Below are 20,465 nucleotides of genomic sequence, written 5' to 3'. Positions count from 1 at the left end.
AAACTACTGCTAAAGGTAAATTTCTTAAGATTTTTAAGTTAACTAAGATTAACTAACTTAATAAGTCTAGATTAAGGAAGAGTATTATAAAATAGTAGTTAAAACTAATAGTTTTTAATATAATAAAGATTTTATTTTAAAAAAGTCTTTAATAATAATTTTATTTTAATAAAATTAAATAGCTTAAAGAAACTATTTCTTAAGCTTTATATAAAAATCTATTACTTTAATTAAGAAAATATTTAGATATACTTTATATTTACTATATAAGCTAATACTCTTTTTTCTAGAGTATTATTAATTCTTTAAGATAACTAAATAGTTTAAGAACTCTATTTAAACCTATTCTTTTTAACTTATTAGTATATATAAAATATATATATTATATATATTTACTATAATAATAGCTAAATATAAATAGATTATATATATTATATATTGCTAGATTATTAAAATCTATATATATTAAGCTTATAGCTATAGAATAGTTAATATTAATTAAATATATATAAAATAATAAACTTATTATAATCTTGTATAGTAATACTATATATAGAAAGCTTTTTAAAAATAAATAAAAATTAAAAATTATATAGAAGAAGAATAGAGTTTAAAAAAATTTATAGCTAAAATATATATATATATAATATAGAGAATATTTTAATTTAATATTTATTATTGCTATGCGCTATAGATACAGATAATAGAGTAAAGCTAAGCCCTAGTCTATTTTTAGCAGGCCTACGCGAGAGCTAATTAGAGATAGAGAAAATTTGCCAAGAAAAGTCTTAGCATTTCTTCTACCCCCGATTAGCTCTGTTAGTAACCCCGTTCTACTGTGACCCGGCCGCGGTCTCAGGTTGCATCATACTAGTGTTGTTGATTAGAGTTGGTCGTAAGTCAGCCTCAAAATAGGTCAACAGTGGCTGGTAGGATCATGATACATGTTCTCACTGTATTGTGATCCACCATGCCTTACGTACGGTTTTCCATTGGGACGAGTATCCAAGGCGCCTACGATGATAGACAAAAACGAAATTTGTTTGTGGAAAATGCAATTAGGTGATGCGATATTGCGCGAAGCTCCTGGCTGATGTCGGTAATCAGGAAATCAGTTCGAACTTGCCCGAGGTCATCCCCGGCGACATGTCGTGCTGGCTTCTACCTTGAACTGAGTTCAAAACATAAGCCCTTACCATTTACTTCCAGTATAATATGGATGGGCGCAAAACTAGATTATAGCATACGACTGGATCTGCCGAAGGACGAATCCAGTCATGAAAAAGAGAATCTCGTTTTGTTTGGATCACAGCATCCCCTATCTTCTATCCGATCGTATCAGAATACGGAGTCCCTTCCATCCACATATTATCGACATCAACGATTGCTTACCCGAGCAGGAACCATCTAACTTCAAAAGCAGTACACCTCCCACTCAAAAAGGCGCCCGAGGATATACCTACTACTGCAGTAAGATCGCATTAGAGCAATATCCATATAAATACGAGGCCTCATACGCCAGGATTATACCGCATCATGTGTCTTTTTTGCCCGAATCTTACTATCGGCATGTGACTCTTTTCTTACCGCCACTAACTAGTAGTATTCAGTTGAGTATCGTAACTATCTTCTTTGGCCCCCCTCCCCCTTTAATGAGCCGCTCACCGCCACGAGAAACATTGTTAGTACATAGTATCACACTATCTATCTACTACTCTACATCCTTTCTAGATTCCACGCCGCCATGCCATGCCATGCCATGCCGCGCATGTTTCATTCTGTCGATCTCTCGCCTCTGCGATGACTGACACGAACGCCCGGATTGGACAAATCGGTACAAGCACCACGCAGGCCCTGCAGGTGAACTGCAGCCCTGCTTGAATAATAATGTCTTCCTTGACCGAAAGAATTAAAATCCATCGGCTTCGTATCCGGGACACGATCATCATTGTGGATTTCCAGAATCGCTGTGATATTATATTGCCGCAGTGCAACCAAACTGCATACATACCATACTTGCTGATGAATACGTCGGCGTTGACTGGTTGAATGCACGTGCTGACGTACTCTGGATACTTATTGTATCCGTCTGGCCACGTGCAGATCAGGCGAGCGCGTGTTCCAGACTGAGATGTTCGCAGGTTACGTATACTCTACTGTAACTAGATGTAGGAAGGGTTGATGGAATTCGTCAAGAGTAAGTAACTAGCTTCGAGCATTTATAGTCGAGGGTAAGGAAGAATATCCAGAAGTCAAGTATAACCTGACTGCAGACTGAAGCGTTTCCAGCCAGAGTAACCACTGTACATTGCAGGGATTATACCGGTCTGTCGTGGAAGCGCTGTACTCGATAGATACTTACTATCGGCGCCGTTCGATCAATAGGCACCTAGGTACCAGCTGACTCCGATAGAAAACATAGGAAACTCGACAGATGAACATAGAAAGCATCGTCAGACTAGCTATCGTCCAGTATTTAATAACACAAAACTATCATCATTGACTTCTCGAAATGATTATTCAAAGCTAACCGGTCAAACCCTCCATAAATACCTCCAAACAACAAATAATAAATAACCTAGGAACCGTTCGTTTATAGCGGTAAATCAACCTATCCACGATATTTTTCAACAATATTCAGAAAACCCGTAAGAGAGAAAAGAAAAGCCAGCAAGCAAGGGAATAATTTCCCCCCGTGTTCCCCCGCGGAAAAACATCCCCACGTTTAAGTACTTACTCTAGAGTCTAGTTACACCCCACGTTCCATTCTTTCCCCCGTGGACTGGGAACACCACTAGGTGAATTGCGGTATTATTTCACGAACTTTTCCCCCCAACTAACCCCCACGCGTAAGGGGTACAGTACTGTACCTAGAGTACGCGTGTCCGAAGGAATTAATATACGTACTAAGGTAAGATTGATTACTGCTATGTATGAAAGCAAGTTGAATTAGACTGGGATTAAAAGTGAATTGAATTACGATGTTGTAGCATGTATGTATATATGTATGTACATACAGTAGTTGGTTTCTCGTTCGTGAATTCGGGACATTTGTTAGGTAGTTTTCAAGGTATAACTAGGGATAGGTATATACACGACTTACAGAGTTGTAGCTTGCTTTTTTTTCGTTGAGGATTCCTTTATTTATATTCATGTATTTATTCCTTTTGGTTCTCTTAGTTATAGCGGCGAGTGCCTAATTACCTGAGTAATAGAGAATAACTAGTAGTGGTACTGTGGTAGTGTGAATACCACGGATGAATATCCATTCCCTCATATAAATAATCACGCCAAAAAAAAAGGACAGCAGGTATAGTTAGAGAACTATATACTACTTTCTATATATCTCTCTATATAATATGTTAAGTATAGATGCACAGAAAACACGCCCAAAATACCCTCCAACAGTAACACCATCAACACGCTATATTAATTCCACAGCATCCTTCATCTTCAATATCCTCTATAAAGAACCCGTTAGATATTATTAAATATTTAACATTGCTACAGAAGCATAAGTACTCAGACCTACACACCTTGAATTACTTTCTTGAATCTATTCCTATGGGGTTTTCAACCTATATTTATCTCTAGATCCTAGTTATCTAGTTAGTAGGTTCTTTCTATCCTGTATTTAAGATACGAAGAATCTGCGGATTATCCGATGATTGACAGATCAGCTGGCGTTCGTCTTGTATGCCGAAGATATTTAGGATTACCTCTTTGTTTGATTATGAGTTGGATATAGTATTAGATGTATATATACTTCTACGTCCTAGCGACTAGCTTGCTCTTCGGTAGGGATAGATTATTTACTTCTGGGCTATTTATGATTCTACAATATGTATAGGGAAAAAAGTAAACAGGTGTAGAGGTGGTTTTCATCCAAGTACCTTTTTTACTACCTATCTATCTATCTATCGATTGGGAAATCTATCTATTTACTATCTCCCAGTCGATATATGCTATATAACCTAATAGAACAGAAACACAACACCATATGCAGATATACATGCAGATGCGGATGCGAAAGAAGTTCCAACCAACTAACTACCAACTAATCAACCCTCTTTCACGATCAAATCCACCTCTGAGCTGATATCCCGGTTTTATCACCTTTCCCTTCAAGACCGTGTGTTTGATGATACCCTCACAATCTTCAGGTTTCACTCGCGCCAACCAGATACATTGAGCAGCTCCTTCTTCCTTCTCCTTCTTCTTGTCCTCTTCTGTCTTCTCGGGTTGGGTCTCAGATGTGCTAGTGCCCTTCTTTCTCCACCAGTCGAAATCCCGTCGTCGATACACCATCACGTTCGCGGAGTACTTGTGTCCGCCGACATGGGAGATGAAATAGATGCCCACTCCGCCGGGTCGTTCGTCGTCCATGTCGCGGTATAGACCCTGAGCGCGGAGGTGGCGCTCAAACTCACGCTTGAGGAGCGGTGCTGATTGACCGCATCGCGCATCGCGGGTGCGTTGGGAGCAGAGCAGGATGACAGCCGCGTGGGGACAGGGTCGTGAGCGTAAGGGTGTGAGCGAGCTGATGTCGGTTTTCTCTGCTTGTGTCTCTGTTTCGGAGGGCTTTTCTGCTTGTTCTTCCGTTGAGGATTGCTGTTGCCGTTGTTGTTGAGTGTTGGATTCTGATGATGATGATGCGTCCAATGGCGTTGTTGTCGTTGGTGCTGGGTCCACAAAGTATCTGACAAGATCTGAAGCCAATGCCGGCGTGACATGCTCAACTATCGTGAAGGAAGGAAGAAGAAGGACGTTCGTTGGCTGCGAGCCCGGTTCATGATGATGGTATTCGTCAGGAACAGGCATGTTGGACGCGGAGAGTTTCATCTTCTATAGCCAGACATTGGTCAGGAAAATTCTCCTCGCAATTTTTCTTCAGGATACTTCTTCTTGTCCTGGCTTATGCATGCCAATTGAATTGGTAACTCTTACCCCATTCCTCGGCTTAATAGCATGCTTCTCGATCGCTTCCATCACACTACCCTTCTCGTCCGCGACATCTCTCACCCAATCCGACTTCCCCGTCGCGACGAGCAGATGCGTCGCCCACCCATCGACATGTCCGTATAATTTATCCTTCGTATCGATATCGAATTTGGCTGGATAGCGCACGGTGCATGTGGCGCAGTCCTTATCACAATCCTCGCCGTCAACGGCGGGGTCGACTTTGGGGAAGAGCGCATCGTGCGACGAGACGGTCGTGAAGCCGTCTGGTTTGTCCTTGGTGGAGCCGGAGAGGAATGACGTTCCACGACGGAGAAGGGACTGCATCGTGATGCTCGTCGTGCCGCGATGGCTGGCTGTTTGATAAATGAAAGGAAGAAGTTGCGTTTGTTCGGCGACGAGGCGAGATCTTATCTGATTAATTACGTCTTGGGGACGGAAAGAATTCCGACTTGCACGCCGATTACTAAACCCGATGGTTGAGATTGGATGGCAGAGCTGATCTATATGACCAAGCAAAACAAAAAGCGAGTAGTAGAAAGAAACATGTGGTATTCAACTGGGTATGCAATTATAGTAAAGTTAGAGATCCAATGTTGCCCAATGCGCATAGTGTAAAAGAGTTGCCAGCTCTATCCAGCGTCTTCCCAACGCCCGTAAACGCCAATGCCATTCCAAACGCCTATCCTAATAAAGACGAGCGACAGTTCCAAGTCCTGATGCTGTAATATTCTCAGGATAATATGTCCAAATGTTCTCACCGCTGTGTTCTTCGAGGGACGTCTATGGTATACGGCAGATCCAACGGATTCCGAGCCTCTACCAAGCGAATCACGCTCCCTGCTGAACTCCCGGAGATGTTTGACCGCGACCGCCGAAGAGAAACTGGTCGAAGAGAATTCATGGAAGGTGTCCGCATAGCCGACAGTCCACGTCGATCGGGGGCGGGTCCTCTCGAGAGAGTCGGTGAGCTCCTAGTCTGCACCAAGGGCGCCGTATAAAGCGAGCGACTGCTCTCCCACGTAGATACATTGGACGGCCGCACACTATTGCTTCGACCCCGAGTTTGTTGCTCTCCCTCATCAGGAGAGTAGACTGAATCTGTTTCGCCTTCCTCGTCCGACGGACCAATAACCGACTCGCCGTATGAGAGAGAACTCCCTCCGCGGGCTTCATCCAGTAACTGCGGAGTCACTGACTTCATCGCCCTCAAGATCTCAGCAAAGACGCTCATTAGCGCGCGAAACTCCTCCTCCTCCAGCGCATGTGCCGAGAACCTCGCCCGTTCATATATAGCAAGAAACTCCGCGCCCAACTCCGGTGGCCTGATCAAGTTCAGATTCGTCAAGTGTCCAATATATTCACGCAATCCCATTGACGATGGCCGTTGGAGGATCTCCACCACACGTGGATCCGGAACAGGCTCCTCGTCAGAGTACGAACTGTACGGATCACGATAGCGACGCGACGAGGACAGGATCGGATCCGGCGGCGCCAGAGAAACGGCTTTGGCTTCGATGAGGTAGGGCAACTCTTTGAGAACCGATTGATAGTGTAGATCTGGTAAATCTGGTGAGGAGGGCGCCGACCACCCGGGATGAGAGACGTGACCCCACGGCGGATGGTTGCGGTCCATTTCCAACGTACGTTCATCGAGCGGTTGATCCTCCTTCTCCACGGTCAGATCCCTGGGTCTCGCTCGATACGCGGTGATCGCGCTCCTCGCCAGGCCCTCGACCACCAGCCTCCTCACGCTCTTGCCCACATCTTCTTTCTCGACGGGGATCCATGCTTTCGGGATACCGGCCAGCACGCTGCGATTCGTATAGATGCGCGTGGAGTAGATCAGAAGGCCCAGCAGAAATGTGATAACGTAAGCGCCCGTGATGATGAAGATGTTGGTCAAGTTATGGTTCTTGTAACACTGGTAGATGGCGTCTCCAGGGCTGAGGAGGATAAGGCAGGAGACGACGAAGAAGAGGAGGGCAAAGACGGCGCTGTAAAAGATGCGAAATAAACTTATGGCCATGGTAACGGGCGCATCTCGCGCGGCAGTGGCCCGATGCGACTGGCTCGCATGCGAGCTGCGCTGAGTGCTGCTGCTGGCTGTGTCAAGTAGATAGAGTAAGTATTCTAGTTAGGGCGATCATCCATTACTTTATTTATGATGTCGGGAAGCATCCCGTCACGTGGCATCCCCTGACTTTTATCTATGCTGCCTCCATGGATTTTTATCTATCGCTTTCCCTTGATTCTATTATTGGATTTCTACGGTTCTAATATTAGATTCCCACGGCGGAAATGAAAGCGACCTCGCGAAACCAGCAAAAGTGTATTGTCTGCTACCTTCTATCTAGGTATCTATCTATCTACCGCCTAGCCCCCGACCCGTGTTGATAGCTCAAACCAGAAGCACTTTTAATTCTCTAGTCCCGGACGGCCTCGTCACCCTCCCAGCCGGTCTCTCCTCTGGCACGACGAACGACCCTCTCAATGCCGTCCAGACCGTGCTTCAGCACGTCCATCTTCGGTCCGTAACTCAGACGCACAAAGTGGTGACACGGGCTGTCGAACAGATCACGTCTCTTGGCCGGGTTGAGATCGAAGAAGATTCCAGGAACCACAATCACCTTCTCGTGCAGAAGTGCGTTGAAGAAGTTCAGACCGTCGGAGATGTTGGCCTCAGCAGGGAGCGGTGGCTCCAGCGAGTTCAGGTCCAGCCAGATGTAGAAGGTCGCCTGGGGAATGTCCGTAAAGCGGAATCCAATCTTCTGTAGACGCTTCACGACATAGTCCCGCTTCTCGCGGAAGTGAATCTGCAGGGCCTTCATCTCTGCCCGCACGAGACCCGGCTCGAGCATAGGGATAGCAGCTTCCTGGAAAGGAACATTGGCACCTCCGTCCAGGTAAGAACCCGCCGAGCTGAGAGCGGTGATGAAGTCCTTGGGACCGACGATCCAGGCGATACGCCATCCAGGGAGACGGAAGCGCTTCGTCAGACCATCGATCAGGAGCACGTCTATCCAATCCAATCAGCCATGTCCGCTGTGAAACGAACTGATATGATTCTGGGGAAAGCTGCAATATGACATACCATCCTCGTTCACGTCGACGACGTTCTCAGCACCACTGATCGTGGTGCCGTCACAGCCAGTGCTGTAGTTGTAACCGCCGTAGAATTCATCCAGGATCAAAGTCGCGCGATCTCTGCAGATGTCCTGGATCCGTCCGAGCTCGGGGTTGGCGAGGACATCACCAGTGGGGTTTCGCGGATTCGAGGTCAGGATGACAGAGGTACCACGGGCGATTTCCTCGGCGATCTTGTCCGGGTGGATGTGGTAGTGGTCCTGTTCAGAGAGTGGGATGGGGATTGCTGCAAACTACAGAGCGCGCACAAGTCAGCAAACAGGCTGTCCCGATCACATCGCCTCGCATGCTCATCATATAATATGATCTGATATGATAATGATAATTGATCTGACTTACGTTCTTGAAGAGCGACAACATCTCCGAATACGCAGAGTAATCGGGAATGGGGAAGCCCAAGTACGAGTTGCCCAAAATGGCAGCAATTCGAATGAGACCGGCTCTTCCACCCGGCACAATGCAGACATTCTCCCACGTATACTGGCTCTCTTTACCCTTTCGGTAGTGCTCATTGTAGAGTTTCGCAACGGCCGCACGCAGCGGCTTGATACCAGCGGTCGGACCGTACTCGCGAGACGCGGAGGCGATAGGAATGGCAGTAGGGCGGGGGAAACTGCCGAAGATCTCATCGTCTGCCTCGGGGGCACCCTGACCCAGGTTGGCCCAGGAGGAAGGGTCTTCTAGATAGCCATGCTCGCTGGCACGCTCTGTACACCAGACGACTCCCGTGGAGGTACGAGAGGCGTCGAGACCGGCGTGTGGACGGTGACCCTCGTGGGCATCACGGAACTGACGGTGGATTTCGGACTTCTTCTCTGGAGCAGTCGAACGCACAAGTCAGTCTTGGGGAAAAGCCCAGAAAATCGAATAATTATAAGCGGCACAGATGAAAACGCGCCATCAAAGCCGTTGGCTGGCTGGGGCCAGAGCGCGCATGGGAATGCGAGTTCAGGGAGACCAGAACCTACCGTTCTCCGCGAGATCCCTTCCGGTCGAGAAACGTTTGTTGTCTGCTGGACGCAGAATACTGACGCGACGTCCCGAGAACGACATCTTGGCACAAGCAGATCTTCCCAGCAATCCAATTCAATTCAATTCAATTCGATAATTCTATCGTTGACCGTCTGTTGTGTTCTGTTCTCTCTCTCTTCCTTGCTTTGTCTGGCGGGGTCTTGGCGTGGTATGCTTCCCTTTTTGTGGCTGGTGAAAGCAAGAGAAAAGCAGCCGATAGATAGATAGAATATTATATGGGAAATCGGATTGGATTGTTCTCCTATGGCAACGAACGCTTGCTTAGCTTTTTGGACCCAGCGCTTTAAATAAAATGCAAATAAACTTTCGCTCGGCTTGAGAGTTATCGTTTCGAAACCATTTTAAATTCACAACTCCCTACCCTCTTCAGCTCAGCTCGTACCTCTTTTGGGGGAACTCCTTCAATCTTCTTTTGCGCCGATTGTACCGGACGCTCGGGGCAGCAACAGTTCAACACCACACGCCTGGTTTCAGACTTGGTCGAATGAAATTAAATCGCTCAAGGGTGAAGGACAACAATAGTAGATCCCGACTGATATCCGCAGGGGGTTGGTGAAAAAAGGGAAATCAAAAAAGAAAGAAAAGACAATAGGGCTGAATCCAGTCTTGTCTTGGAATAAATAATAATAATAATAGACTATCTAGACAAAATAACAGGAGGTTCGAACACCCGGGTAAATAATAGGATGCAAGAATAGCAAACTACAGTACAGTACAAACACGAGAATTGAATTCTCCAAACGAGAAGAGTCCGCGTGTCTGTTCCTTGCTTTTTTATATTATATTTTATTCTATTCTATTTATTTTTATCTTCTGGTATTTTCCCCCAAGGTTTAATAATAATAATAATAATAATTAATGCCTCATAGTCAGTAACTTACCACTGAACATGTTCGGATGAGATATCTAATCATAGAAAGAAAAAAAAAGGGATGAATATCCACCCCTGATCACATCGTTAACTAAGTAACTTCTCTCCTGAAACCAAAAGGGCAACGCAACACCACCCCAACCACTATCTATTATTGGTAGAACGGCACGCGTTCAATCATCCATCAACAAGACTGCAACCCAACTGGGACCCTGTCTCATCGTCAGCCCAATACTTATGCCTTGGCTATCTCTCACACCGGTTGATCGGCAAGGGAAAGCTGGCGACGCCATTCCAGCCCTGATGCGAATCATTCTGGCTAAAAAGGCCTCAGGAGGTATTAATTAATTAATTACTGTGGTAATATAATAATACGGGGGATGTAAGAGGTCGTTAACGAGGGTAATAATAACGAACTTAAGCTATCCGATACGCCCTTGTATATCTCTGCTTCCCTGTATGGAGTCAATAGTTCTAACTACTCCGTACGGTGGAGGAAGAAAACAAGATGTTGACAGTTGAGTTGACCTGCGGGAATAAATGTCCCTTGTCGATTTGGTACAACTATGTAACTATCCCCCTATCTATTATTATCAACTACCTGGTAATGGTATGGTGATCGCGTGCCCGTCTGGATAACTACCCCTGGTCCTGTCGTATTGATGGCAATTGTCCCAGCCACAAGTTAGTTACGAGAATGGAATGCTTCTAGTACCTATCATAATTATTGATCAGTTTTCCCTCTTTTCTTGCGCCGCTCCGGCAACTTCCACCGTGATCCATATTATTCTTATCCACAGTCCCAAGGTGTGTGTCTTTTGGGCCCAATAATGGATGCCCGGCTCGCCGCATCGGGCCGTTCAAGTCGCAATGGTTGAACTAATGACAATAATTAGTCTAGTCCTGTTGGCTTCTTGCTTTCCCCACTCCTTAAGGGAACAACCGCCGTTTTCCCACCCGGCCGATAGATATTTAGCAAACGGGACCGGGGAGAAACAGCGCTCAGGAACACTTGAGATGCTAGGAAGAGCCGTTGGCGCTGCTTCTCCAGATCCCAGATTCTAGATACCCTGGCTGGCTATGAGGTAGAATCTAGTTATGTCCAGCAAACCCTCGTGCTGGTGAGTCCAGAGTCCAGAGCCCCATTGAGTGGATCTTTCCTAAAAAAAGACATCGCGGGACTTTAAGAGCCATCTACACTGGAGCACAGTTTCACCGACATAAACCCGACAAGAATGTTTATAGGTGGTCAGTATTCTTATAGGTTGCAATCACTAGATCCTTACGACCAAGTGTCAAAGAATGTCGAAGATGGCTCTATGTTCATGCAGGAAAGAGTACAGACGGACCAATACAGCAGACACAAGAACCGCTCAGTGAGAGAGTAGAAAACCACTGTACATTCTCTGCATGCTTGTCAAAATCAGCCGCTGCACAACAAACGGCATTATACGTATCATACGGTCATGGGTTCGTGGACATTCGAGGTAAAACAAGAGGGTCATGATCAGCGCCAGTACGAGCAGATGGTAACAGGGTAACAGGGAGCAAGGGGAAAATCGCAGAACCATCTCGCAGAGCCAACCATCTTCTAGACAAGCGCCTTGTAGTCCGGCCCGTGACACGGGTAGCCAGACAGTCAGACCATGATCAAGAATCCTTCAAGATTCCTTCCCTCGCGGCAGTTTGGCGGGGTTGGGCAGGAAACCGCCCGAGGGAAAGAAAGTCTTGGGGAGATAAAACTGTGAATCAAGTGCAAAAGCCTCGAGCCAATCCTGTTGGACAGCCACGGGATGTTATAAGAACCTCGAAACGCCCGGAACTGCCGGAGAAATGCCAATGGGAACCTAGAAAACCACAACACCAAACAGGGGATATCATCAACTTCGCGACTTCTTTCTTCACCATCCTGGCTTTTCAGCCAGGATCCTATATCGGTTTATCCAAATCCGTGGAGCTTTAATTCTCCACTGCCTGACAGAACAGCTGGATCTCTCCCACCTGGCCTTGGGCGAGCATGTTCTGGTGTTGCTCGCGCCATTCCATCAACGCGAGTTGAACCGCTTCATCACTGTCAATGGTGACAAAATCGCCGTCCTCGTCCTTGTACCGCAGTCTTACTGATTTGCTGCCAATGGATCGGTTCGTAAATCGGGCGAGTTTGGCGTCCACCCGGTCGGTCAACGAACGGAACATGATATTGCTGGCGATGACCAAGGTGACATAGTTATCGTCAAAGTTGACCTTGGCTTTAAGCTGTGTAGGCATATACGGATCCTGCGGGGTGGCCTGGTCCGGGGGCACTTCCTGACTTAAAGGAGAGGGAAGTGGATCGGTGGGAGAGGATTGCGTCGGCGTCAGTGTTGCGGAGCGACCGGAATATTGAGGCTCATTGAAATGAGTGTGATGGACACCCCGTTGTGCAGGGTGCTGTCCGTTTGGTGTTTGCGCTGTACCCCGGACAGGAAGAGATCCGTTGGTGGGGGAGTTGTTCTGGCTCCGATTGACAGGTGCTCTCATGCTTGCCATGTGGGCCGGGATGGGCGGGACGGGCACATTGTCGACAGTGTGACCACCCATGAATCGACGTGACTCAGGCAGATGGTGGTGGATGTCTGGGCTGCTGGCAGACCTCATCCTCGGTAGACCGTTGGCCTGATCTTGTGCAGACATCGGGGGTAGAGAAGGACGTTGGACAGCGCGCCCATTTGTGGCCGCGTTGAAGTAAGGGTTTACGTTAGTACCGTCCTTCGATGCTCCTCTGGCCATCGCAGGTGCAGTGTACCGATTGTTGTCCTCGCTCCAAGTGGTGTTGGGAGTGCCTTGCCGTGAATACGGAAACACCGATTGAGAGCTGGACCGTGTAGATGTCGATGGTGTTTCCGTAACGGGCGAGAAATATGAGGTGACGTTTCGCTCACCTGGGGACAAGGACATTCCTCCAGGAGTAAACTGGGTATGTAATGACAGACTGGGATCAGGCATCGGGAAACGCGGAGGACGCCCTGCAGAGAGCGGACCTGACCCGCCGCTGCCGTTGGTAGCGGATCGGGTACGAAGACTCGTGCTGGACGCGTTACGACTCATGGGGAATTCCGAGAAGAACCCAGCCTCCTTCACAAGAGAGGATTCTTCAGCCTCATACTCCTGCTGGTAGGGATTCTGAATATTGAGACTCTTCATGTAGGTAAATTCCGAATCCGAGGTTGACACGCTTCTAGCATTGCGTTCCTCCGCCTGGATGGATCGCTGGCGGTCAATATCAGAGTACCATTTTCGCATGATATCCTCGTTCTGGTAGCGGATGACGAAGTTATCTACGACCCCGGGGTCGCCCTTCCAGAAAATCTGAATCCTGTAGGAGCCTGTAGATTCATGGGCTCTATTAGCAATCCGTGTCGCTGTCTATAGTGGTAAGAGTTCATGTCATACCTGGCTTCTGGAGAAGAACAATATCCGTCACATTAGCCATGTAGATACGGCCCTTCAGCTGAAGACGGGGTTTCCCCTTGACCAATGCCGCAGGCTTGTCCTTCCCCATAAGCTTTGATTTTTGCTTGTTGGGGTTGATATCCTTGCAGCAAAGGAGGATCCTTTCAAAAAGATAGATGTGATACTGTTGAGCAGAGACAGGCCAAGTTAGCCAATTATTCATCAGAACTTAATGAGTGGCAGCTAAGAGATGTCGGTCGATATGGAGCTCCATAGCGATATAAGAGTCTCGAAAGGGATCGAAGCAATAGATGCCTGAAACATAGCCCACGAATGGAGAACCGTAAACGCTTGGGTGTCTTGCTGATTCGGAGAAGATCCCCGCATCAATCAGAGGAGCTCTCTGAAATGGCAATAAAGTACCATGTTACAATCACCCAGACGTTCGGTCTTCCTGGAAAGAGGCGAATCAAGCGATTCTCCGGTAATGTGGCCACACGACCCGGCCCTATGCTTGATATTTGGGCAGGAGAGCGTTCCAAACGCCGATCAGAAACAGGGGCAATAATGAGGCTGTGAAGGCAGTTCTAAATAGAAAAGCATGCATGTTCTCTATTCTCGCTGCGAAGCTCCCGTGATCGGACTTTCTGGATGCGGTAGATGGTCTTCTAGCGTGCGAGTGCTAGCCCGATTCCAATTCCAGATCTTCGAAAATATCAAAGGCCTCAGAAAGAACCGGTCTCCATTCAAAACTATGACTCCTTGGTGACGAGTAGATACAAGAAGTTGGATCGTAGCAGAGGCAAAGCCGCACTTGAAGACCATAGCCCGCAGGCCGAGCGAAATCCGACCAGAGATCTTCGGCGACATAAGTGACATAGATGGAACGTACCTCTCTCTCAGTATCCTTGCCGCTATCGCCTTTGAGCACAGCGAAAGTGCCAAAGCGGAGTAATTCGCCGAATCCCTCAACTTTCAGGGCTTTCCAGTCATCTACCCGTTGCGAGAGATCCGTAACGGCGGAAGCCAGATGTTCCTTGTCGATTGCATCGTTCGCCGAATCGAGAACTGACTGAATCGTGTCTATCGCCTTTGTGATATCCGTCTTGAGTTGTTCATCCTCTGTCTGCTTGCGAAGTTCCTGTAAAAATCTCGAGTCAGCACAGCAACGCTCTGCACAGTGTGGGAGAGACATACCGATAGCATCAGAGGGTATTTCGTCAGACGCTGGAACGGCTTGACAAAGAAGCCATTGAGGGTTGCTGGCTGGGCGACCATCTGCTTAAGATCAATCGAGCGAGGGGCCGCGTGGATCTTGTCCCATTCCTTCAGACATACTGCATCACACCGCAACTGGTTTGCGATAAAGGGCTCGTACTGTCGCAACGCCTCTTCGTGAAGGATGAAAAGCTCTCCCCAATTCTGCATTTCCTCAGGCAATGCGTAGTGTTGCTCCATACGAATGAGGAAACGCTGCGCAAAATCGAGCAGATTGTTGAGATTGAGGAATATCTGATGGCTGGAGTCCCCAGTCAATGCACCTGTCTCTTCCAATTCCTTCTTGAGGGCCTGCAGATTCTGAAGGTGATGGACGTAATCACGCTCGGTCTCCATGAGCTCTTTGAGGATATGCTCCCTCTTAGTCAGTTTGACCGCCCCTCCCTTCGCATTTTGATTGCCCGAGTTCACAGATAGCCTCTTCAGCTGTCCTTGCATCTCGAGAATGTCTAGAACGCGATTGACCATTTTGATGACCTGTTCTCGTATCAGCACGCCGTTCAATTTGACAAGTAGAGTTATGCGGGAATCGATCTATATGAACTTACCTTGATGAAACCTGTCGTGTTATCACCGTACAGATCCGTGATCAGGAAGCAATCCTGCTGCGGAAAGGCCATGTCTTGAAGACATGCCTGCAGGAACTTAAAGGTTGCGGCCTTGGGACGTTTCTGTTCCGGAACTTTCGCTGGATCAATCTCCAGTTGTTCATCAGGTTGTGACGCATTGAAGATCGTGATCAAGGGGTATCCTTCACGCAGACAGTTCCATAGCGAAGCCACTGGATCGGTTGAACCCGTGGCGCGATCCTCTTCCTCCATTTCCGCCATATGACGCTCAAATCCAGGCACCTCCGCCAATCGCTTTTTCAAATTGACACAGCTTTGATACATCGACTCCCCACCGCGTCTGTTGATGATATTGTCTTCGGCCATGGGGCCGCCAGCGCTCATGGAGCCATCCATCTTTGCGATTCCGTCTCTATTATATTCGATCGAAACAGGTAACCTCCGGGATTGAGAGCAGCGGTTTCTATATTATAATGACACTTCCGGCCAGCCAAACTGGACCTACGCGAAAGCGTCGAGCATGGATTTCCTCTCCGTGGCCCGCGGGTCGATGCGGCCTAGGGACGCAGCGCGCGGTCAGACGAAAGATCGGACGAAAACACCCTCTCCTATCTAATACCTGGTTCGTTTGCGCGTTTCCGTAAGTTCGATGAGAATCCCCCTCAAAAATCAAAAACCCCTCCTGTCGACCGTCGCCAGATGGGATGTGAGTTGCAGCAGACGTCTGATTGAAACTGGAGAAGGTTGAAGCGTGCGAGTTCCGGGATGGATCGAGAGCAGCGTTATCTAGACGATGTCGATATCCACAATCGGTTGGTCTCTCCCTGTCGGATCAGACGTGCACAGGACGTTGCCAGGCACGTCTACAAGAAGACGTGATGACTCCCACTTCACAAGATGGATCGCTAAGCCAGAACCTAGGAGCACAGGAGCTATCAGACGGGGGTCCTTGGTGATAGCGGGGGGGTAAAGAGAGGGGGATAACGGCAGGGCTGGGAGGGATGAAACTCACAGGCTGGAGAAGAGGTCTACTTGCAGGATTGGAACACGGCAATGCTGGGATCACACAAAGGCGTTGTAGGGGGGGAAGTTCATTAGGGGAAAGGAAAGCAAGAGATCAGGAGTCAGTCAAGGTGGTCATTGACGATCGAGTCGACCGTTAGCAGGAGGTTTAGTGTGTTTCGGCGGGCGGCGGCAAAAAGGCGATTGGGCTCGACCGAAGGGAACGGGAAAGGGGGGCCGGTGGGTTTTGGGGATGGCCGTGGATGGCGCTGGATGGCTGTTGTTCGCTGCTGTCCATGCCACTACGAACTAGTTAACTAACTAATCATAATAATCCATCTGAACGGGATCAACTGCTTAGTTATCTGACGCAGAATGTGAACAACAAGTCCAGAGAAGCGACGAACAGGTGATTACTTTACTCTAAGTATTACTACTGCTGTTGCTGTGTCTGACAGAGGGACTGACTGAATATTATTATTGACCCAGAGACCAAGTCAACTCTCCCCAGACAGGAACACAAAACAACCACCATCACTACCATCAACGATCATCAACAGCATCACAGTAACCATCATCTACCTCTCTTCCATTCTAACTACCATCGTGTGGCTGGAGATCTGATCCATACCTATCCTCCCCACATCTGTCACCACTGGTCATTCTATGGCTCGCGAGAGTTGTATCGAATAATTACATCCCTGGGATCTTCTGGCTTCACGACTATCTACTCTACTAACGAGCTAACTATTACCACTACGACGCTACGCTTGGCGACCTCCGCCCTGACTCACGGCCCAGCAAAAGCACGGAGCCTGTCAATCTCCCCACCCTTGTACCAGAAGCACTCGAATCAGCGTGGTCACTGATTAGACTTATTCCCCGGTTGCTCCATCCTCAACAGCATGGCCGTTTAAGTAGCGACCTGCGTTTCCCCTCCGTCGTGATAATACCCAGCGCGTGCGTCTGTTTCAGCCTCACCACCCCCAACGGCGCGGTGGAACTGCGACCGAATATTTCGACTACGCAACCCCCTCCCATCCCAGATCTCTCGTTTTTGAGATCTTTTGGCGGTTCCGGTCGTGTGCCTCCGTCCCCGACTTTTCCCACCGGGTCGCTGAGCTGGCGTCCTCATGGACACTGATTCCGCGGCTGAGGCGGGCATCCCTCACCTGTTAAGCTTGCAGGCGGCAAACTACCGATCCGACTTCACAGCGCCGCCCTTGGCGGCTTCGTTCAAGTTGGACGAAGGTTACTCCGACGAGACGCGCAGTCAAGCCGAGAATGAGGCCAATCCTTCTTCGGAGGATGTAATGACACTGCCGGGATGGGTTTTGGCTCACAGTGAAGCGGACAGAGCTGGTAAGGTCCCAACGCAGGCCCCCAGAGTTAATCCCTGCTCGTTCGGAGCACCGACACTTATAAACAATCCCAGAGCTTGCCTACAGTCTTCTTCGTACCCTACGAACGTCAACAGTGGCTGCCGTCGTCGAACGCCTGACGCCTCTTTTGCACATGGATCCGGTTCTTAAGCTACCCCCAGAGATCACCGCTGAGATCTTTTCTTATCTCGACCCAGCAACCTTGTTGACCGCTTCCCTGGCGTCGCGCGCTTGGAGAGCCCGCATTCTAGACTCCCGATTATGGCGACAGCTCTACATCAGAGAAGGATGGGGTCTTGACGTCGATGCGATCCGGAGGTTCGAACAGCAACAGGCAGAATCAGCTTTCGCCCACAACCGCAAGTCGCGGACGAGACATGCGGACTCAGACGTCACTGAACCCAAGCTTAAGAAGCGTGTGCCACCGAGTTGGCTCGAGTCTCGCGGCACAGGGTCGCCCAGCGGGAATTCGAATCGTACATGGAGCGAGCAGCACGAGTCGGTAGAGGCAGACGCTCCCCCGTCAGTAGATGACGAGGGTGATCGTGAAATGCAAGATGTCGCATACGATCGCCCTCCGTCATCCTCCACCGGTCAATATATGTCATCTCGGATTGCTGAGGAGATCTCTGCCAGGGCTAACGTTCCGAAATCATCGTCTTCCTCGTCCTCGTCGAAGCGTCGGTCCAATTCGTCCCTTTTGATCAGGTCACCGAGCGGTTCCGTTCGACTCAACTGGCCTCATATATACAAGCAGCGCAGAAGACTGGAGGATAACTGGCTCAAAGGTCGCTTCACTAATTTCCAACTACCCGATCCCGCTCATATGGAAGACGCGCATCAGGAATGCGTGTACGCGATTCAATTTTCTGGGAAATGGCTAGTGAGCGGTAGTAGGGATCGTTCTGTGCGCGTGTGGGACCTGGACACCAAGAGACTCTGGCATCGCCCTCTAATGGGCCACACCAAATCCGTTCTGTGTCTGCAGTTCGATCCAAGCCCTTCCGAAGACGTGATCATCTCCGGGAGCAGCGATAAGAACGTCATTGTCTGGCGGTTCTCCACTGGCGAAAAGATACACGAGTTCACCGCTCACCAGGATTCAGTGCTGAACCTTCGCTTTGATCACCGGTACCTGGTCACCTGCTCCAAGGACAAGTTCATCAAGGTCTGGAACCGTAGTGAACTTAGTGCGACCGACAAAGACTATCCTACTCTCACCAAGAGCCCAAGCGTCCGGTTCCCATCCTACATTGTCGACACAAAGAACATACCATCTGCAGTTCTCGAAGCTGAGATTGCCAATCGGCATATCAAAACCTTGGCTCCCTACTCTCTTCTTATGACACTTGAAGGGCATGGTGCTGCGGTGAACGCGATCCAGATCTGTGGGGATGAGATCGTGTCGGCCTCTGGTGACCGGCTAATTAAGCTGTGGGACATCCACAATGGAACGTGTACGAGGACCTTCGTCGGTCATCACAAAGGAATCGCGTGTGTACAATCTGACGGCTTGCGCGTTGTCAGCGGAAGCAATGACGACACAGTCCGTATCTATGACCATGCATCTAGTGCTCAGGTTGCTGTGTTGCAAGGTCACCACAACCTAGTCAGGACTGTTCAGGCTGGTTTTGGCGACATGCCTGGAGCTGAGGAAGCGCTGCGGCTCGAAGCGGAGGCGGTCGATCACAGCTACTGGGAGGCTAAGCGGGCGGGTACACTGCCAGATATCGCGCCGTCTCGTCGCGGACGACTCGCTCAGAGATATAATCCGGGGTCCAGGGACCCCAAAGATATCATCGCTCTAGGTGCCAAAATCCCTCCTGGTGGGGGTGGAGGTCCTTGGGGAAGGATAGTCTCTGGGTCTTACGACGAGACTGTCATTATATGGAGGAGAGACCGTGAAGGAAACTGGGTCGTTGGCCAGAGACTCCGCCAAGAGGATGCCTTGATGAATGCGTCCCCTTTCTATCGGGGTCAAATAGCCCGCGGGGGGCTTCTTCGAGTTCCCAATATCGCCCATCACAACCAGCAGCTCCAAGCGGCTCAGGCACAGCTTATGATGCAAAATGCCCAAGCTGCTGCTCCCAACCTACCAACGGAGGCAGCCCCGCCCCCGCAAAATGTGCAGAACCAGGCGGTTGGCAACCAAGGAAATGGACCAGACCCGAGGAATGGTGGTGCTGAAGGTCAATCAGCATTACTTGGAATACCAGCATATCAACCAACGACGGGGCAGCAGGGAAATGTCCAAGTACCGATTCCTCAGGCCCAACCGAATGCTCAGGCAGCAGCTGGCAATGTACAGGCTCCAAATGAGCCTCCCGCTGCCAATCAGCTACCACCACACCATCACCATCACGCGCACCATGGCCTGAACCGTCCTGCGTTCCATAATGCGGCCGTTCAGCCGACTGCTCGGGTTTTCAAGCTGCAGTTCGATGCCCGCAAGATCATCTGTGCCAGCCAGGATCCAAGAATCGTCGGCTGGGACTTTGCTTGTGACGATGAAGAAATCATCGAAGCTTCTCCATTCTTCAGGGGCGTTTGAATTAGTCGAGTAAAAAAGCGAAGGATTTAGAGTACTTATTCGCAGTCTATGGAACATGATCATGTATAAGAGGGAACTCCTTCAGCATCTATGTTGCGTGAGCGTTCAATGCATCTCAGTTGTTCATTTTTCACCAGTGTCCCATAATAAATAAATTCTAATTGTTAAGTTTTAAGTTTATCCTTTTTATTTTTCTCTAAGAAGAATTTTTAGTAGGAGAATTTTATATATTAATATATCTT

General features: G+C 48.7%; 6 protein-coding genes across 6 annotated transcripts; 2 read left to right on the top strand and 4 right to left on the bottom strand.

Annotated features, from left to right (window-relative positions):
• Window positions 1–4,014: 4,014 nt before the first annotated feature.
• Window positions 4,015–5,498, bottom strand: C8Q69DRAFT_70309 (putative sucrase/ferredoxin-like family protein). The gene is made up of 2 exons (XM_028633945.1): window positions 4,948–5,498; window positions 4,015–4,845 (listed from the first exon to the last, which is right to left on the bottom strand). Exons 1-2 carry the CDS (start codon window positions 5,284–5,286, stop codon window positions 4,051–4,053), a joined length of 1,134 nt encoding a protein of 377 aa, XP_028483081.1. The 5' UTR covers window positions 5,287–5,498; the 3' UTR covers window positions 4,015–4,050.
• Window position 5,499: 1 nt separating this feature from the next.
• Window positions 5,500–7,088, bottom strand: C8Q69DRAFT_70303 (hypothetical protein). The gene has a single exon (XM_028633944.1). It carries the CDS (start codon window positions 6,986–6,988, stop codon window positions 5,717–5,719), a length of 1,272 nt encoding a protein of 423 aa, XP_028483080.1. The 5' UTR covers window positions 6,989–7,088; the 3' UTR covers window positions 5,500–5,716.
• A 262-nt stretch (window positions 7,089–7,350) lies between these two features.
• On the bottom strand, window positions 7,351–9,537 carry C8Q69DRAFT_70262 (putative aminotransferase, classes I and II). Its single transcript, XM_028633943.1, has 5 exons — window positions 9,521–9,537; window positions 9,075–9,379; window positions 8,446–8,921; window positions 8,054–8,339; window positions 7,351–7,978 (listed from the first exon to the last, which is right to left on the bottom strand). The coding sequence occupies exons 2-5, from the start codon at window positions 9,157–9,159 to the stop codon at window positions 7,386–7,388; spliced, it is 1,440 nt and encodes a 479-aa protein (XP_028483079.1). The 5' UTR covers window positions 9,160–9,379; window positions 9,521–9,537; the 3' UTR covers window positions 7,351–7,385.
• A 1,199-nt stretch (window positions 9,538–10,736) lies between these two features.
• Window positions 10,737–11,233, top strand: C8Q69DRAFT_70249 (hypothetical protein). Its single transcript, XM_028633942.1, has 2 exons — window positions 10,737–11,130; window positions 11,198–11,233. Exon 1 carries the CDS (start codon window positions 10,844–10,846, stop codon window positions 11,072–11,074), a length of 231 nt encoding a protein of 76 aa, XP_028483078.1. The 5' UTR covers window positions 10,737–10,843; the 3' UTR covers window positions 11,075–11,130; window positions 11,198–11,233.
• Window positions 11,234–11,774: 541 nt separating this feature from the next.
• On the bottom strand, window positions 11,775–15,908 carry C8Q69DRAFT_70216 (putative Rho guanyl nucleotide exchange factor). Its single transcript, XM_028633941.1, has 6 exons — window position 15,908; window positions 15,268–15,855; window positions 14,639–15,196; window positions 14,334–14,582; window positions 13,442–13,625; window positions 11,775–13,374 (listed from the first exon to the last, which is right to left on the bottom strand). Exons 2-6 carry the CDS (start codon window positions 15,682–15,684, stop codon window positions 11,969–11,971), a joined length of 2,814 nt encoding a protein of 937 aa, XP_028483077.1. The 5' UTR covers window positions 15,685–15,855; window position 15,908; the 3' UTR covers window positions 11,775–11,968.
• Window positions 15,909–17,129: 1,221 nt separating this feature from the next.
• On the top strand, window positions 17,130–20,440 carry C8Q69DRAFT_70193 (F-box and WD domain protein). Its single transcript, XM_028633940.1, has 2 exons — window positions 17,130–17,652; window positions 17,726–20,440. Exons 1-2 carry the CDS (start codon window positions 17,424–17,426, stop codon window positions 20,221–20,223), a joined length of 2,727 nt encoding a protein of 908 aa, XP_028483076.1. The 5' UTR covers window positions 17,130–17,423; the 3' UTR covers window positions 20,224–20,440.
• The last annotated feature ends 25 nt before the right edge of the window (window positions 20,441–20,465 follow it).

The sequence above is a fragment of the Paecilomyces variotii genome (assembly GCF_004022145.1).
Source record: "Paecilomyces variotii strain CBS 101075 chromosome Unknown C8Q69scaffold_10, whole genome shotgun sequence".
Classification (NCBI taxonomy): domain Eukaryota; kingdom Fungi; phylum Ascomycota; class Eurotiomycetes; order Eurotiales; family Thermoascaceae; genus Paecilomyces; species Paecilomyces variotii.
The sequence above is the reverse complement of the archived record's forward strand: the minus strand, read 5'-3'. Positions and strand labels throughout refer to the sequence as shown.